Source organism: Lycorma delicatula, chromosome 3 (assembly GCF_047948215.1).
Source record: "Lycorma delicatula isolate Av1 chromosome 3, ASM4794821v1, whole genome shotgun sequence".
Lineage (NCBI taxonomy): Eukaryota > Metazoa > Arthropoda > Insecta > Hemiptera > Fulgoridae > Lycorma > Lycorma delicatula.
Genome location: NC_134457.1, coordinates 73,519,856 through 73,537,448, shown reverse-complemented (window position 1 = coordinate 73,537,448; position 17,593 = coordinate 73,519,856). Strand labels below are relative to the sequence as shown.

At 28.3% G+C, this 17,593-nt stretch overlaps 1 protein-coding gene across 6 annotated transcripts in view; it reads left to right on the top strand.

Moving 5' to 3' along the window:
• LOC142321696 (oxysterol-binding protein-related protein 9) overlaps positions 1-17,593 on the top strand; it is a 365,914-nt gene that overhangs the window by 311,244 nt on the left and 37,077 nt on the right. For 3 of the 6 annotated variants that reach the window (XM_075359985.1, XM_075359988.1, XM_075359982.1), the window contains one exon: positions 11,212-11,384. In XM_075359985.1, the coding sequence (XP_075216100.1) occupies positions 11,212-11,384 (173 nt within the window). The remainder of the gene's footprint in view (positions 1-11,211; positions 11,385-17,593) is intronic. The other 3 variants (XM_075359986.1, XM_075359984.1, XM_075359983.1) reach the window with 3 other exon arrangements.

Sequence of the window (17,593 nt, the reverse complement as noted above, 5' to 3'; positions counted from 1 at the left end):
CATTTTCTCTCTGGTGTGTAATACGAAATCCATGCTTCATCGCCGGTAACAGTCAAATTAAGGAACTCGATCGCATTTTTCTGTGTAGCACATCAAAAATTCCAAAGCAGATCCCACTCAGATTTCTTTGTGGCGTTCCGTTAAGACGTACGGCACCCGACGTGCACAAACCTTTCTGAAGCCTAAATGGTCGTGAACGATGCGAGCGATAACGGATCTTGAAACTTCAGGAAAAAGAAGGGCCAGGTCGGAAATCGTTGAGCGACGATCTTTTCTGATTTCATCATCGACGCGTCTCAACAAGTTCTCTGTGATTATCGAGGGCCTGAACGTTCTTCATCATGCACATTAATTCTGTTCTAAACTTTTTACACCATTTTCGGACGTTTCTTTCATTCATTACGTTATCACAGCAACCAACTGCACATGTGTTTCAGCCGGCTTAACGTTTTGATGGTTTAAAAAACTTGTGACCACGTATTTCACATTCGGCGGCAACATCGATTTTCCTATTTATTTTATAACGTAATAACTGACACGTAATCGAAGATACTACAACGCGACAACTTAACAGACAACAATGCAGTGTGTGCATGACTAGTGTGGCCATTACGACATAGGTTCACCAACCGTAAGGAGAGAAATTTTCCAGCTTTCTTTACTTTAGAAAGATTACTTTAGTTTCGTTACAAAATGACTGATGCTCATTATAAGTAATTTCCACTGACGGTTTCGTAGTTAAGTTCCTTTAATGTAACTTAAGAGGAAGAACTTTTGAAAGAAAAATTTTCTAGTCGCGTAGATAGTATGAGATTTGTTTTGTATGTTTCTCATTATCATAAATTAGTATGTTGAATTCTTATAGCACAACTATAAATGACCTTAAACTCATTCTTATTTTCGATGTATTTTCATGCGAAACTTTGGAAAAATTGGTTGGAAAAATTGAAATAAAAACGAGATATATATTCACGCATTCCAGACTAGTTAGCTAACGCTCGGTAGAGATGCAATCTCACAATCTGTAATCAAGACGAAAATTTCCTCGCCCCTTCTACGATTTATGGAAGATTTTTTTCACGCGGGCGCTGGTTTTTCTGTAAGCAGTATCTAACGTAGCATTTACGAGACACGATTTGATGTGTTGTTTAAGCTAGCAATAATGCTATTCTAAAAAAGGACAATCTGTTTGTTTTAAACGATTATTTTTTACGTATATTTTGGCTCAGATTTTTCAAAATTTATTTTTTTTTAATTAAAGAAAATTCGATTATGAATTCGTGATAAATTTATTAAATGAAATTAATTAATTTATTGTACATACAATCATTCCTAACCTGTGCGCCGCGGCCTCTTCACAGGAGCGCCGCGAAATATTGTAAAAGCTTCATAAATGATTGAACCAAGACATTTATAATTATTAATTTAATGTTAATAAAAAAAAAAAAAAAAAAAAAAAAATAAGGAAGATACAAGAGTTTTATTTATTTTTATCTCTTACTTAGTCATAAGTTTACTTAGGGTAGGGCGCCGCGACTTGGAAAAGTTTGGGGACCACTGTTACATACTTATAAATTGGAAGCAAATTAACGATAGTAGTTAAGAATCAAGATGAACTAAATTAAATGAAATTATTTCAGGTAGAAGATTAACTTAACTCACAAAGTGTTATTTCAACTTTTTCAAGCTACGAAAGTTAACTACGGTAATAGTTCTATAAATCTGCATTTAGAAAATGTACCACTATTTAATACCGTAGTAGAAACAAAAACAGATGTCTAGTATCATAAATTGGTTTGAAGTGGTCGAGATCCTATGAGGTAGTTGTACTTAAGTAACGACGTTGAGATATTTTTCATTGTGGACTTTATTACCTTATTCTAAGGAAATATATCTTCACTCTACATTTTAGGAATTTTGTCGCTTTTCTCTTTGAAAACGGATGTATAAAAATCCTTTACAAAAGTTTGACATAAAAAGTAGTTTGTCTTTGAATTATTATAGTTGGAATTTTTTAAGGCGTCTTTTTTTTTCCTTGTACGAAGTAAAGTATGTATTGTGATCGCCAAAAATTTAGGTTTTAAAATTTCAACGGAAATATCCATTACTTATTTTCATTGATTCCAGAGTTATAAACAAATGAAATTTTAATAAATGAAATATTTGGATCTTACAAGAGGAAGGCACATTGGTTTGAATAGACTTCATTTCCTTTTTTTAACTTTTTTTTTAATTTAAATATATTGATTTATTAATAATTATTAACCTTCGATTTAAAAAAAAACTTTAAAATAAATAATTCAATAAAAAGAGTAACAAAAAATCAGAAGTTATTAGTCGTGCAAGGAAGTCTGTGGTGGCAACATCATATTTTTATGTTTTGTTGATACAAATAAAATTTTTCTTTGTGAACCTAGATCGGGATATGATTTTAGATTTATTAGCAATAAATTTCTTTTACTTTCTTATTTGTAAATAATTGTACCTGACTCAAGTGAAAGGAATCACTTTATTTTGCCACCAGTCGTTATTTAACTAGTTTGATTTTTCAATGTTTTTATATTTCCCTGCAATTTTTTATTGTAAATGTCTTTGGAATCTCATTTTCAGTCGGTCTTCATATGTGTATTGAAACCTTTGTTTTTAGTTTTACTACATCAGTTAACTCTATTATATTTTCACAAAGTTGCCGCTTACCACAATTCCTATTAATATATAACGTCGTGTGATGGGAAGCATAAAAATTCGAATTAATTTATGCGCAGTCAAAGTAGTGACATTTTCACTTTATTTTCAGAAATGTTTCCAGGTATAAATAAACGCTCTTAAATAAACAGTCGTTCGAAATAAAAAGTCTTTATTGCTTAATCCAGTTTTATTTATTAATTCGTTATAACCGCAACCTGCATTTGATGTCTTCACTTATCGTCATTCTTTGTAATTTTTCTGGTTAATTAATAATAAGTTATTTTGTGATTTCCAGTAAATAGTTTCCTTAAAATCAAGGTTGAGAAATCTATTTTTGTTCTAGAAATAAAAATTGTTAGATACACATTTCGAAAGGCAAAATTAATACACTGCTGATCTCCGTTCGGCCTTTCACCCGGAGGTCGGAATTAAAGGCCGAGATACTATCAAGCCTGACGGGGATTCGAACCCGGTTCGAATCGCGATCAGACTTAATCATTTTTCATACGCTACAAAATCAATTTCCATGTTCCCATGCTTCGAGATTGCGTGGGTAATTAATTCATCAGGTAAAAAAAGCATGTATTATGAGGAAAAAAAGATAAGGTCAGATTTGTGTTTTTATATTTAAAACCGTTTTTTCCTTTTTTCCACGGATTGATTTTATCGCATGCTTTCTGAATAGAATATTGTGCTTGCTCGTAATTTTTTGTATATATTCTGTAAGAGCGTCTGGAGCGTAAATAGCGGCTGATTGATTTTTAAATAAAAATACTATTAGCGGTTTTTATATGATAAAAATTCGGCAATGAAATAGGATAATGTTTAAAATTGTTTCTTTCATAAAAGTAAATTATTTGTGAGTAAAAAGATTTTCTTTAAAAACTTCACACATTACATTGATGAGAAACAGAGTGATGAGATTAATTAATTATGTACTTGTTAATTGTTTAATAAATATTTGTGAAGTAATGTGATTGTTGTTCCTATGGATATTAATTTCTTTTTATATATATTTGTGCGCTCTAATTGTTTACTCCTCACGCCGGGTGTTGGGTAAAGTTAAAAAATAAAAAAAACACACAGCTAGTATTTGCCAAAAGAAATTGGACTTTAATGAGAACAACTTGATATAAGTTAATTATTATAACCTTAAAAACTACTTAATACATCAGCTGAAATCAGCGTCTGAACAATGATAGTTAACTGAAAAAATACATGAGTACACGCTTCTAAATACAGATTTTTACAATATACGTTTTTGACAAAGCCTGAAGGATAACATGAAACACCTTAGGTTTAATTATAACTTTAGAAAAATATGACATCAATAAACATAGTATGTCTGAAAACTATTGCATTACTGACAAATGCTGTAATATTGAAAAATTAGCAATGCACAAATGTCATAAACTTAGAAAAATAAATTAAAGTAAATCTTGATTGGCATTGGCCTTTCCTGATTTATGAACCACAAACTTAACGTTAAATAATGTAAAAATGTAATTCTAGTTTGACGTAGAAAAATACACAATAATATTACAGTACAAAAGAGTTAATTACAATATAATCACACTGAACTTAATTGAGCACATGAAATGGGTTGCAGCTGAACAATGACAGCCTTCAGTAAGTGACCTGTCGTGACTGTACTAAAGTGAAATTGAAACTTGAACGGCATAGGTAGGATGAACTGAATGTTCCACAAATTTGAATGATAACATAAAGGTTTAACGTAATGAGTAATGAAAAACTGAACTTGCCTGTAGCACACAAATATTTGCCAGAGATGACCTCGTAACAGCAAGTACGGAAGAATACCTATGTAGTCCTGGGCGTAGTCCGCACGGTGAATCAGGAATACAGCGGCGTGATGTGGTTTAGTGGTAGAATGAGGCGTGGAATTTCAAATGTGTAGTGATGAGTTTGAAATTCTGCTTGAGCGTGGATGTTACCACAGAGTTTGCAGGAGAGTATTGCCCGAGGCGACTGCAGTGGTGAGATGTTGGAGGTACTCTGCCGAAAAGATGGCGAAAAAAGGCGGGGGTAACCAGATCCAGGTAGTGGACAGGATAGTGTGTGTTTGTATTAGTAAGGGGACGAAAAAATAACGGGTGTTTGAAAAGGGTAGTCAGAAATAACTCGATAGAATAATAGGCGCGGTCGCTAAGGATGACGGTGGGAGGTTCGAATACAATAACAATAATAGAGACAGGTGGACTTTACAGATCCAGCAATACGAAACCAAGTGGAATTCAAACATTCCTTGTAACAAAACAACGGGACCTACCCTAGCTGGGAATTCGTAGAAATAACGGAAAAACTTTATGCCAGAATGGCGTAAACACCGGGTTTGATCCTTTATTCACTTACTCCAACCTAAATTTGGGATATGGAAGACGTATACAAATTCTTGTTTCTTCCTGAAAGGGAGTTTTTTTTTCATATCTATTGATCTACTTGCGTGTAAAAGAACTTGCTTTCATAACTTATGTTTAAACCTAAAAAAAAATCAGATTAATGTAATTTCATTTGAAAACTTTTATATTATAAAATTTAGGCCTGTTATAAATTTATTATTATTTTAATTAAAAGTAGGGTTTTTATAATTTATTCGATAAGCGATTTATTTTAATAATGAAATGATCCAGATGAAAAATGTTTAATTCGTGTAAGTTTTTTGCTTGCATGAAATGCTTGTATTTATGCTCGGTGACATTGACGATGACTACGATGTAGTTGAAAACTTCTGCTAAAGTTTAAATTTGTTTCGGTTTGTTATTAAAAAATATTTATTTCGTATAGTAAGCGCTATACGCTTACTGTACGAAATAAATCTTTTTTAAGCGCTTTACGCTTAAAAAAACAACTAAAAATATGTAAAATAAATATGCATTAAGTTTTAACATATTTTTTTAATGTGAAATTATGAAAATGTGTTCCATGTTCAAAAATATAACATCTCATGTAGTTTTTATAAATTTTTCCAAGGTACTTCGCGTATTTTTAACGTGTGGAGATTGTAGCTTTTACTGGCGGTGGTGGTGGTGGTGTCTAAATACATATGTATTTAGACTAATCCATTTTTGCACTTTTAATTGCTTGAACTTTTTTTACCTTTAATTTAATTTTTGTAATTTGATACTCAGCGGAAATTTTAGTACTGTAGGGATTGATTTTACTGCCTGACCTAGAATTCTCGGCTAGTTCCGTACTCTGTGTACGAACTATACCGGCTGTTGTAGACCTGGGGTCTCGAATCTGTTTCCGAGTACGTCGGGATACCAGACTCTGCTCTACTTTAAGTTTGACATTTAACGCACCACCTAACCTATTCCGCCTCGCTTGGTATTACATAGTTAATGACAGTTATGGACTTTACATAGCTCGTTTATTATGGAATAATATCGTTTCCCGATACCCATCATGCATACATTCATTCGTTTTCATTTGAATTCCATTCTTTCTGTTATCGGTAAAACTTGTTTAAAACCAGCTTTTTGTGTTGCATTTGTAACGTATATGCATATGTATAACTTAAGATTTATTGCTGTTGTAAACAATTAGCTACTCTGAATAATTTGAAAATTCTATTACCTTTATTTTTTATTTAACATCCATCTCCGAAATAAATAAATAAACCGATAAAAAAGGTACTGATCTATTAAACTACCGATAGATAGCCCCCTTTTTTATAAAGATTGCATTTTCATATTTATGTAGGTTGGAAAACAAAAGAAATACCTGAGCTAAGCTCAATTTTGATTTTGTAAAAACCTTTTACAGTTTTACGAAAAAAATTATTGAATTAAACAAGGCATTTTTATTAAAAATAAAAGTGCAGGAAAACTTTTTATGTACTTTTTTAGTGTGATTTCAAGTTTTCCACATCTGTTAAAATGTTTTAAATGGGGGTCAACTTTATTTTCTCATTTTGTCCATGTTTTAATCTTTTAAAATCAGTTTTATTCCCTGGGTATCACAACAAAACTTTTTATTTTAACATTTAATTAAACAGTTTTAGTTTTTGTTATCAAAAATTAGACTTCTTTATAAATTAGTATTATCGATTTAAAAAAATGTAAGAAAAGTTGAAAGCAAAAGAGAAAGGCTTTTAAAAATGTTACCTCTTTGTATGCTGTAACAGCATAGTGCACTTATTTCAATACTAGGAGGTATGAAAACGGTTGTTAAAAATATTATAAATTATTACAAAAAGAGTATTTAATGTCATGCCTGTGGGGTGCTGCACTGTGCACATAATTTTCTTACATTACGGTTGACTGCATTTTTAAATTTCTTTGATAATACTGTTCATTGATATGAAAGATTGTTTGGCAACAATTTCTGCAGGCAGATACATTAGAATTTTTTTGTAAATTTAAATAATCTACAAACAACATGGAATTTGATCAGGGTAAAATAACATTTAAGTTTTTACAATATGTCTTTAAAAATAAAATGTGATTTTTATTAAATAAAAGCTATTCAAACTTAGGAACAGCAGTTGAGATGTCTATAGTGGCATTCAGTTGCTTAATTATTATCTTAAGTAAAAATAAAAATTTAAAAAAAAAAAAAAAAAAAATTTTTTAAATTTTGGATAGAAAAATGGAATTTATGTTTTAACATCAGTAAAACAATCTCTGATTATTTTCTTCCACTTATATTTTGGTAACATTTAAAGAAACATGTGTTAGGTATCTTAGAAAATGAAATGAGGTGCATTTTGTATACTTTAAAATATAAAGAAATTTATTGTTTCTCTTTACCTTGGCATCTGTTTATTTGTAGATAAATTTTTATCCTTTGATCAGAACAATTCTTCTAGAGAATTTTTAATCATTTTTTTAACTTTGCTTTAAAAACTAGAGTTGTTAAAAATCATTAAAATGTATGGATGTAACACTGTTTATTTAATAAATTTTAAAAAAATTCCACTTTTCCTCTCATTAAATGTGTGTCAGGGTATTACATAGTTTCTTAGATAATGTCATATCTTTATTTGTATAATAGGCAACAGCTGATCTAATTATAACTAATTTTATTTTTACTTTTCTGACTGTAGTTATATACAATATTCTGTATAAGGGAAAGTGTGCTAATCTTGTCATAATTTGCTTGTTGGGATTTAGCAGTTCTTTATGTTTCATGAACAACTCTAACCGTGAAACATAAGTTTAAAATTGAAAAATTCAAAAAGGATGTATATATCTTGGTTTGTTTTTTGCTAGAAATATCCATACTAAATAGACTGATTTGGATGAAATTTGATATGATGATTTCTGAATAATGGGACATTTAATGCAATTTCATTTTGGTAAAGGGTGCCAGGATATACAGAATTCATCATCAATCCCATATATCAAAATTTTAGAGTAGGTAAATTTTTTCACATAATTTAATGTCTCTTAGTTAACTAGGTAGTTTCTTATTTTGTTTAATCTTATTTAAATTCGTGTAAAAGGGTGAAGACAAAAAACACTTTGAAATTACTTTTACATTTTTAATAACATATTTTTAAAAAAAACTTCTTTAAATTTGTTTTTTTTTTGTTACTATTTTCTCTGAATAGTTAGAAAAGTTTGCAGCAGTTCCCCATTTTTCAACTATCATTCATTCATATATTTAGATTCCATTTCATACAAGGAAAATAGAATAAGTTTCCAGTTTAACATTCCTAGTTTCTGGGAAAGTTATGTCATTATGGGAAACTCTATGCCATTATTGTTTTACATTAAAAGTATATATTTTTATACTAACAGGAAAAAACATGATTAAACTAACAGGAAAATATTTTAGGTCAGTTTACTTGTAAAATAAACCCCCGTGACATGTTATTGTTAATTGCTAAACCTGTACTGTCTTGAGTTTGATTCATTGATGATAGAGGTTACTTTTAAGAGAAAATTTCTGATTTCGCTTAAAAGGTTTTTTTGTTTGCACAAACCACATCCTCAAAACTGAACTTGTAAAATAGTCCATGCAATTCTAAAAATTGTAATAGATTATCAGCTCTCTTTATTTCTATTTTCACAAAGGTTAATTTGTTTTCCTATTTCAACAGATTATTTCTTCTTCTACTCTCTGTTACTTTGTTTTTTTGTAGTGATTGAATGAGATATAAGAATAGTTTTGCTGCGATCACCTAAATTTCTATTTTTTGAATATTTTATAATGTGTTCAGTCATCATCAAATCAAATTTTATTGGTTGTTTGATCATAGTATTCCTTATTAATTATTTTTGGTTGTTTCTAAACATTTTTTGAATTTTTGCCCTTTCAATTTTTGTGAGATGCCTTATCATCTTTATCACTGTTTGAAATGTGATCAAAATGTGTCCACCTTATTTTTTATAGCAGTAATCTGTAACACAGGAGAGGGACTGTCATCGAATGTGACCTTAATTTGCAGTGTTAGTATGATTTACTGTTTTGCTGCTGTTGCAGTAAGTCACTGTTCAGCATCCGTGAAAATTAAACGTGTAAATAATGCTTTTGAATCTGCATTAAACTTTGTGACACAGAAGTAGAGACGATAAGGAAGATTGATTCATAGAGATTTTGGTGGTATGGGTGTTATACAGATTGCTCCAGGTAATCAAAGGTGACACACTCCAGCAGACCTTCCATCAGGAAAAATTTCTGAGAAAATCGAGCAATTTCAACAGATTATGATGAATGATTATCAAATAACAATTAGATATATATATATATTTTCAGACTTGATAGTAATTTTAACGCGATAAAAGATGAACTCTAAACTCAAATAAGCTATTTTTTATTACATTTTATTACATTTCATTATAAAAACTGTATTCATAAAACTACAGATCGTCTTGAGCATTGAGTTCAAGGTATAAAATTATGGATATCATAATTTGAAAACGGTTAGTTATTTTAAGTTGGTAGAAAAAAAAATTATGTTCCAGGTGACTAAAAAATTTATTTTGAAAACTTAAGTAAATTGGTGACAGTAATAAGATTTTGGGATTGTTTCATTATATTTAACGCTTGAGGTAGTGATTGCATCATAATAAAATGTTGCAGACCCTTGCATAGTAGGAAAAGTAATAGAACTGAAAAACATAGTGCTACATTAATGAATAATCCCTTACTGGAAAAGTTCATTTTATAGTATTGCACATTTTTTATGGGAATAATTTACTTAAAACCTCTCATTCAGGAATAATATGTGTGATGGTTGCGTTCTGGTACAAGAAATTTTCAGATATGAAAAAGATTTTTATTTTAAAATTAATAAATATATGTTTTTTAATCTAAGTCGTACAACAATATGTTATAATTTGATAATTTCTTTTGATTTAAACCTGACTGTCTCTTACAGTTATATGATTTTATCTCTTATAGTTATATAATTTCAAACTGTCTAATCACCCAAAACGCCTTAAGATTATTATTTAGGTTACTAGTTAGTTCTTTCTTTTACTGTATAAAAGCACCTTTTAACGGGACATGGTTTTCTCATTGATAAAAAACTATATATATAAATAGAGATAAATGAGTTTATGTATATGTAGTTTTATTAAATAACTCTGTATATTGCAGAGAAAGTAAGTTAAGATAAAGTACCATTGATTAGAGACACAGTTATGGAATTTAATCCTCATAAAAAGTTAACTGTATATGTAGTTTCTTTGTACACTCCGATAAAGTATTTGGCTAATAAAAAGTTAATGATGGCAGTATATTATCAAAATATGAAAGCCAGCCATTCTTTTACTTATGCATTAAAACTGATACTGCCTTTGATTTGAAGTTATTTCCTGCCCTTCCTAGATTATCACTCAAACATTGTAGGTGACATGTTTTGTGGTACTGCCATTCTCAAAACTACTTTTGACTGAGTTTTCCTGAGTTGGGATCGTTGGATAAATAGTGATGTTAAGCCCATTCCTATTGTCATGGCCACTTCTCTTTTATCCCTCCCACTCAGATTTATGATCCTATTTTTTAACCAAAAAGTTGAAAGTTGGTTGATTTCATTTGAGTTTCGACAGAAACAACAATATAGAAAAAAGATTATCATAACATAATCTTAACATAAAAAAATTCTTAATTAAAATTTAGTTAACACTATTTTTTTTATTTAATAATTTCTTTAATATGTTATTGTATCTTGCAATTAGTTGGCACTTTTCTACCATTGCTTATTACCCTGTGTAATACGTTTGGGTTTCTTGTTATTGTATTTTCTGATGAATTTTATGGTGTGCTTTATCGATTAGTCTGTAAGACTAGAAAATGAAACTTTGACAGGTAAAGAAGGAAGATATAGCCAAGATATTGTGATTGCTATTACATTTCTACTTAGTAATAATTTCGTGTATTCAGGCAAGAAACTGTTGTCGAAAAATAATTTTGAAATCTGAAAAATGCAGAATTCAATGGAAAAAGTCATCATATGTCATTGATTTTTCAATAATTAAACAATCGTGTATTAGTAATTTCATGTTAGGTTATAAATGTTGTTAAAAAAATTTTATTATTTTTTTATGTCAGCAGTGATACTACTCTGCAATATGATTCCAGCAGGGTGCAGAGTTCAGGGGAGGTAGTGGAATCAGTGCCTGTTAATGAAGAAACTAGTGAACCAACTTCCAGTATTGAAATTTCACAAAATAACAGCCTTAATGCCAGCTTTATCCGCTCTGATGGATCACTTGATTATGATGGTAAGTTGTTGTTGTTGATTATTATAAATCTCTTATTCCTTGTATTCTAAGTATGAGAGAATTATTTTATAAATGAACAATTGATCACTTTGAAAATTCACTTTTTATGAGTGATTAGTTACATTTTTTGTACTTTTTTGTTTTTGTTAAAATATTTGCTGAAGTAATAAATACCTTATGTCCATCATGTTAAGAGAAAAACTTTAGGTGAACTACTCTGTGTAGAACTGTGAAAAGTGGTGTAGAAACTCGCTTTACTACTTTTCAATGTACGTAAAGAAACGTTTTCCTATTTTATTTTATTTTTCTAAAATGTGTAATCTTATATTTTCATATTCAAATACATTTAATGTATTATAAAAAATGTTGATGCTCTTTATGAATTTACGATTCGTTATTTTCAAGTTAAGTTCCTTTCTTTCTTCTACTTTCTTTTATGTAATCATCCCTAAAGTTGGAAAATAATTGTTTCATTTTACAAACAATAGCCAAGTTCAAATAGGTAAAAGCAGAAATGAGAGTGCCATTTTTTCGATTTACTGATGAAATCTTTCTTGTTGAATTTTTTTTTCATTTTTCAAATGTATTGCAAAATTTTTTTTTTAATAATTTTTTCACTAGTTTGACATATTTCATACAGTATTTTCAGTGTATTTTTTATTATTTATTTTGATGTATATGATCATTCTTACATCATATATTGTATACATATTTAATCATGTAAAATTTGAACCATTTTATGAGTGGTATGTTTTTAACAGGATAGTCTTTCCATGTGTTGTTTTTATGGCTTCTTTTATACTTTAATGGAGGGAGATTTATTTTACTTTACCTAATTATCTTTTGCTTATTTTCATTATTCCTTTTAATTCTTTTTTCATTATTTTTTTTAAATTGTGAAAAGGGTCAATTTATTTGAAGTGTTCCAAAAAAACATTAGCTGGTTGCCTGTGACAATTCAAAAAAAATATTGAAATTTACAAACTTGTTTCCTGCATGTATCATATTTTCTCAAGGTAAAAGATTGGTCTGGACCAATCTACTGGATAAACTACTGGTAGTTTATTTACCTATCTCTTCTTTCTCTGAGAAAATTACCAATAAAGTTGATCATGAAAAACTAATTTTTTTCAAGAGGCAGGGATGGCATATACAGCTTGAATTATTTTTTTTTGTATGTAGGTATAAGTTTTGAAAATAATTTTTTTTTTAAATTCAAATTTTGGCTTCAAATAACTCTGATGGGGCTGGTGATAAAAATCTCAAAATTTGTACAACTTAGTGTTTTTGTAGATGTTTATGGCAAATAAATTCTTGTGTATTGTACTAATAAAAAAGTTATAAACTCTTAAAAATCATGAACAACTTGTTGATACCATTTTGACTCACAAGTGCTTAAGTTCGGGGGGGGGGGGGGTCTTCTTTGCACCTCACATGTTTTGTATATTTTTTAGATTTAACCCTATGTTGTTGAAATTTTAATTTAAAAATGCTTGTAAAACTTACCCAAACTAAGATTTCATATAGTTCTTTGTTCTGTTGAGAAGTACTTTTGAAACAGTTAACACAAGAAACTGTAACACAAAAAACTTAAGAAAGTTTTTCTTAACTGGTTTTTTTTTTATGAGTTCTTAAAGGGTCACAGCAGAACTGTCCACACAGGTGACTGAATTTTGACAAAAAAATTTTTTCATGTTATTTACAAACACTAGTGACATCTGAAATAACATCTAAAAAAATAAGTTGTTGATCTTCATCACTAAATACACAAATTTTAATGAGTTCTTTTTGCACTGTACCTATACTGTTTTATGACACTCTTCATTCACATAAATTCCTATGGAACATAATTCTTCCATTGTTGTATGTGAAATTACTTGAAAATAATGTAAAAATTTAACTGATTTTAAGATTTGTAAATATAATATTATTAAGTAAAACCAAACACAGGATGAAATTTGAGACACTCTGTAAAGATGTCACTCTGACTAATGTTAGACTGACCAGTCTGTAACTGCAAAACTAAATGATGCAACAAGTATAAATGAGCATATTGCAACATGAATTTTCCTGACGACTGGAAATGACTTCAAGCACCTGTTAAAACATGAACACTCAGTTGAATGGTTCAAACAAGTTTATTTCAACTATAATAATAAGTATAAAAGTACTAAAGTGCCAAGAAGACAAGAAACCTCCTTCAAGCACTTATTTAGTGAGTCAAAATGGTATTAACTTTTAACAGGTTTTTCATGATTTTTGAGAGGTTGTAACTTTTTTATTAGTTCAATACACAAGAAAAATTTTTATTTGCTATAAACATCTACAAAAATACTGTAAGTTGTGCAAATTTGAGATTTTTATCACCAGACCCATCTGTGTAATTTGAAGCCAAACTTTGAATTTAAAAAAAAAAATAGTTTTTAACAATTCATAAAAGTTTAGGGGTAAGTATAATTAACTTCATGGTAAAACTACTAACATTTACTTACATATGAAAAAATTAATTCAAATTGTATATGCCATCCCTGCTTCTTGAAAAAAATTAGCAAAGTGAAATTTCACTACTTTATTGGTAATTTTCTCACAGAAAGAAGAGCGATAGGTAAATAAACCACTGGACCAATTTTTTACCTTGAGAAACTATGAGGAAAATATGAAATAATTAATTTTTTTGTTTCATCCTTCCAGCACCAATATTAGAGTTGTGATTTTTTTCTGTAAACCCTTAATCATAAAAATAGGTGTATGCATTGTAAGAAAAATGGCTACCACAGGTATACTTAAATAAAAAATTAAAAACAAAATAATTTTAAGTTTCTGAGACATATAGGAAACAAGTTGCTGATGTCGTTCACTTCCCAGTCACTATTTTTGTAATTTTTTTTTTTATCCTTTAGTTATATTTATTATGTCACCAATATTTCCTGATGCTACTACAAATCTTCTGATTCAGGTATCATTCTACTTGTTAATATCTGTTTTAAAATTGTTCAGGTTGAGTTTGATTTTCTATGAAAAATTGTACTATGATTTTAGTCACGTTTCTTTTTTCAATAAATAAATAATTATTTTTTTAGAAAAAGTGTTTTTGTGTTTTGATAATTGACTCTATTTCATTTACATTGATGATGATTAGGAAAATTCTAAAAAAAATTATTGTTTTTGGACTTTTTCTTACTTATTTGGGTTGTCATAAAATGAAAATTTGTAGCATTTTAATTGTTTTTATTGATTGTTAAGAAGTTAACTCTTCACTGATAATAATCAGATGTACAATATGTCAATGTTATTCCCACTATATTTTCTGATTTTATCTATGTCGTTTTTTCAGTTCTGAATTTATGTTCCCATTTTGTTACATACTTTTAATTTTTCTTATGTTTTCAATTTCAGTTTTAATTTCCAGGTTTTATTTATTGGGATTTTTGTTGGGATCAACCTACATGAAGAGTAGAGAATATTTATTTAATAAATTTATATTGTTCCTAGTGACCAGAAAATGCAATTTCTGTTGGTGATTTGCTTTTATCATTTTCTTCTCTCCCCTTTGTTATTTGGTTATCTTTTCTTAATTCAGCCATAAACACTGTATGTTAATGTTATTAATGTTGAGTTACTGATTAATTTTGTTTTTTTTTTCTATTGATAATTCATGATAAAAATATCTGTAAGTAAATCCCCTTTTTTCCAATAAAGGCATGTTTCAGTCGATAGCGAACAGTATTTAAGTTAATATGCTTCATCTAGTGATCAGTTTATTTTATATTGCAAAGTTTTTTAAATGCTGATGTATTTTTGCACTGGTTTTGATTTATACCACTTATTTTTTATTTATCGGTTTTAAATTGTAAAATTCCTTTGCACTTAATAAAATTTACACGCTAATGTATATATATTTATAATATTTATTCACTTAATATATTTGTATTTTATTGGAAGTATTTAATTTTCTTAGTTTAAATTTGCCTAATTTGTTTTTGTGTAGAATATTTATAATAGTATTATTATGAATATTCTGACGATAGTAATATCATTTAATAGGTATTGCTAATTCTTAATAGTCCATGTAGAAACATTTTCAGGTAATTCTAGTTGAAATTTTAATGCAGTTTATTGTTCCCAAGTATATTCATTAATTTATGGAGTTTGAGTTGCTTAAACAGACATTAAAGGACTACATTCTGCTCAGGATGAATTTTTTTTTAAATTTTGTTTTAATAGTTATGATAGTAATCAGCACCATTTTATGTTTTAAAATATTGTACAAATTTTGTTATGGTTTTTAATTAGTATAAAATTATTCTATTTTTATTTATAAATTATTTTTTGAAGTTACTGCTTATTTTTTCTTCCATGTTTAATACTGTGACAAAGTAGAGCTTCATAAGCTCATTTTACTGTGAAATTAAATTAAAAATATAACATTTATAAAATATATATTAAACATTTATATTTTACATTAGTGACTGAGATGGTGATAGACATACCTGTTTATAATTTTATTACTTAAAATCTTCAATAAAATTTCCTTATGAAGTAAGTGTCTGCAAAAATAACAAACGTAAAAGAAAAATTCAAAGCATTAAATGAATAAATTTTATAGAATAATTATATTCTGTTACTTACTAGTATGCGCTATTTGTTGCACTATTTGTGGTTTACTTTTATATACATACTAACTACATCCATAGAATGTGAACACTTATATCATTTCAAAGAGAAATATTTTTGTATGTAGTGGAAAGGACAATTTGCACATCACAAAATAATATCTGTCAAACTGGATGGAAAACATGGTATATTATAAGTGTGAATACAGAGTTATGAAAGAGTGATACCTATGATTTGGAAAGAATGGTTGAAAGTTTCCTTGAAACATCATGTTTCAATGATAACTAACATTTAAAGCAACTAAAATAGAATATTTGCATTGTTGAAAATTAAATGGAAGAGAGAAATAAAAACAGACAAAAAGTATTGAACATTTGTGTTTTTTGAGTAAGATTATTATTTTTGTTTTTTTATGAATATGAAATCATTAAAAAAATAATCAAAAACTACTTTGTTCCAGAAGAGATCTGGTCCAGGATTTCAGAAAAAATTGTCTAAATTAAAAAAGAAAAAAAATTTAAATTGTATAAATAAAATTTATTTTAGTTGTATAGGCTTTAATTTTTGTTTATGTAACATTTTTGATTGAATGCAAACTAACTGGAAATAACTTTTTACTGGTATAAGGTCAGAGCCTCAGCCAAAGAATTCAAAAAATGTTTTATGCAAAGTTATTTTAGCAATTTGGATTTTTTTTTAGACATTTATGCTGCATAAAGTTAACAAATTTTAGTAAATTTATTTTTAGGGAGTAAACATCACCTCACCACAAAAACACAGTTTATTTAAGTATTGTAGAGTGAACAAGAAGTTTTGCATCATAAAAATATAAGTCAGTAAATAGGTAAGTGATAAAGTGAAAAAAAAAAAACAAAACATTGGGACATAAAAAAGTCCACTATTTTAGGTTTTTCTACTTAAGAAAAAGGGACTATTCTGTCAATATTGGGTTGTAAAAAAAAATAAATATTTAATCTAATAAATTACTAAAAATTTTGAATGAAGATAAATAATCACAAATCTTCATTTTTTTTGTGTTGCATTTATAGGTTTTATAGCAATGATATTTTAAAAATGTTAATAAATTGATCTTTTTATTTCATTTTTTTTAGTCAGAAAAAAGATAAAGTAGCAAAAATCTTTTATAAGTAAGAAGGGAGTTTTGCCACGGAAATATTTGTATACTTTTGTAACCTATTATTACTTTTATCCAACTGTGATGTTTTATTTACAAATTGTGAGTAATAAACAAACTGACAGATTTTGTCATCTTATCATCCCTTATTATAATTTATAAAGCCTTTAAAATTTTTAAATAAAATTTAATTTATAGACATTTCACTTTTTATTTTTATGGAGTATATAAATAAGCTTTTTAAAAATAATTAAAAATTGCTTCCATTACAAAATAATATGGGAAAAAACTTAATCGTACTGAAGAATCATATCGTTAAAATCACACAGTAACTGTTTGCTTTCAATTTGTTGTTTCAGTTATTCATTCTCACTAGCTGTTGACTGTAAAAAAGATATAAAAGCAGTAAAAATTATAATTAATGAATTTTATTTGTGTTTTAAACATTAAAATTTAGTAT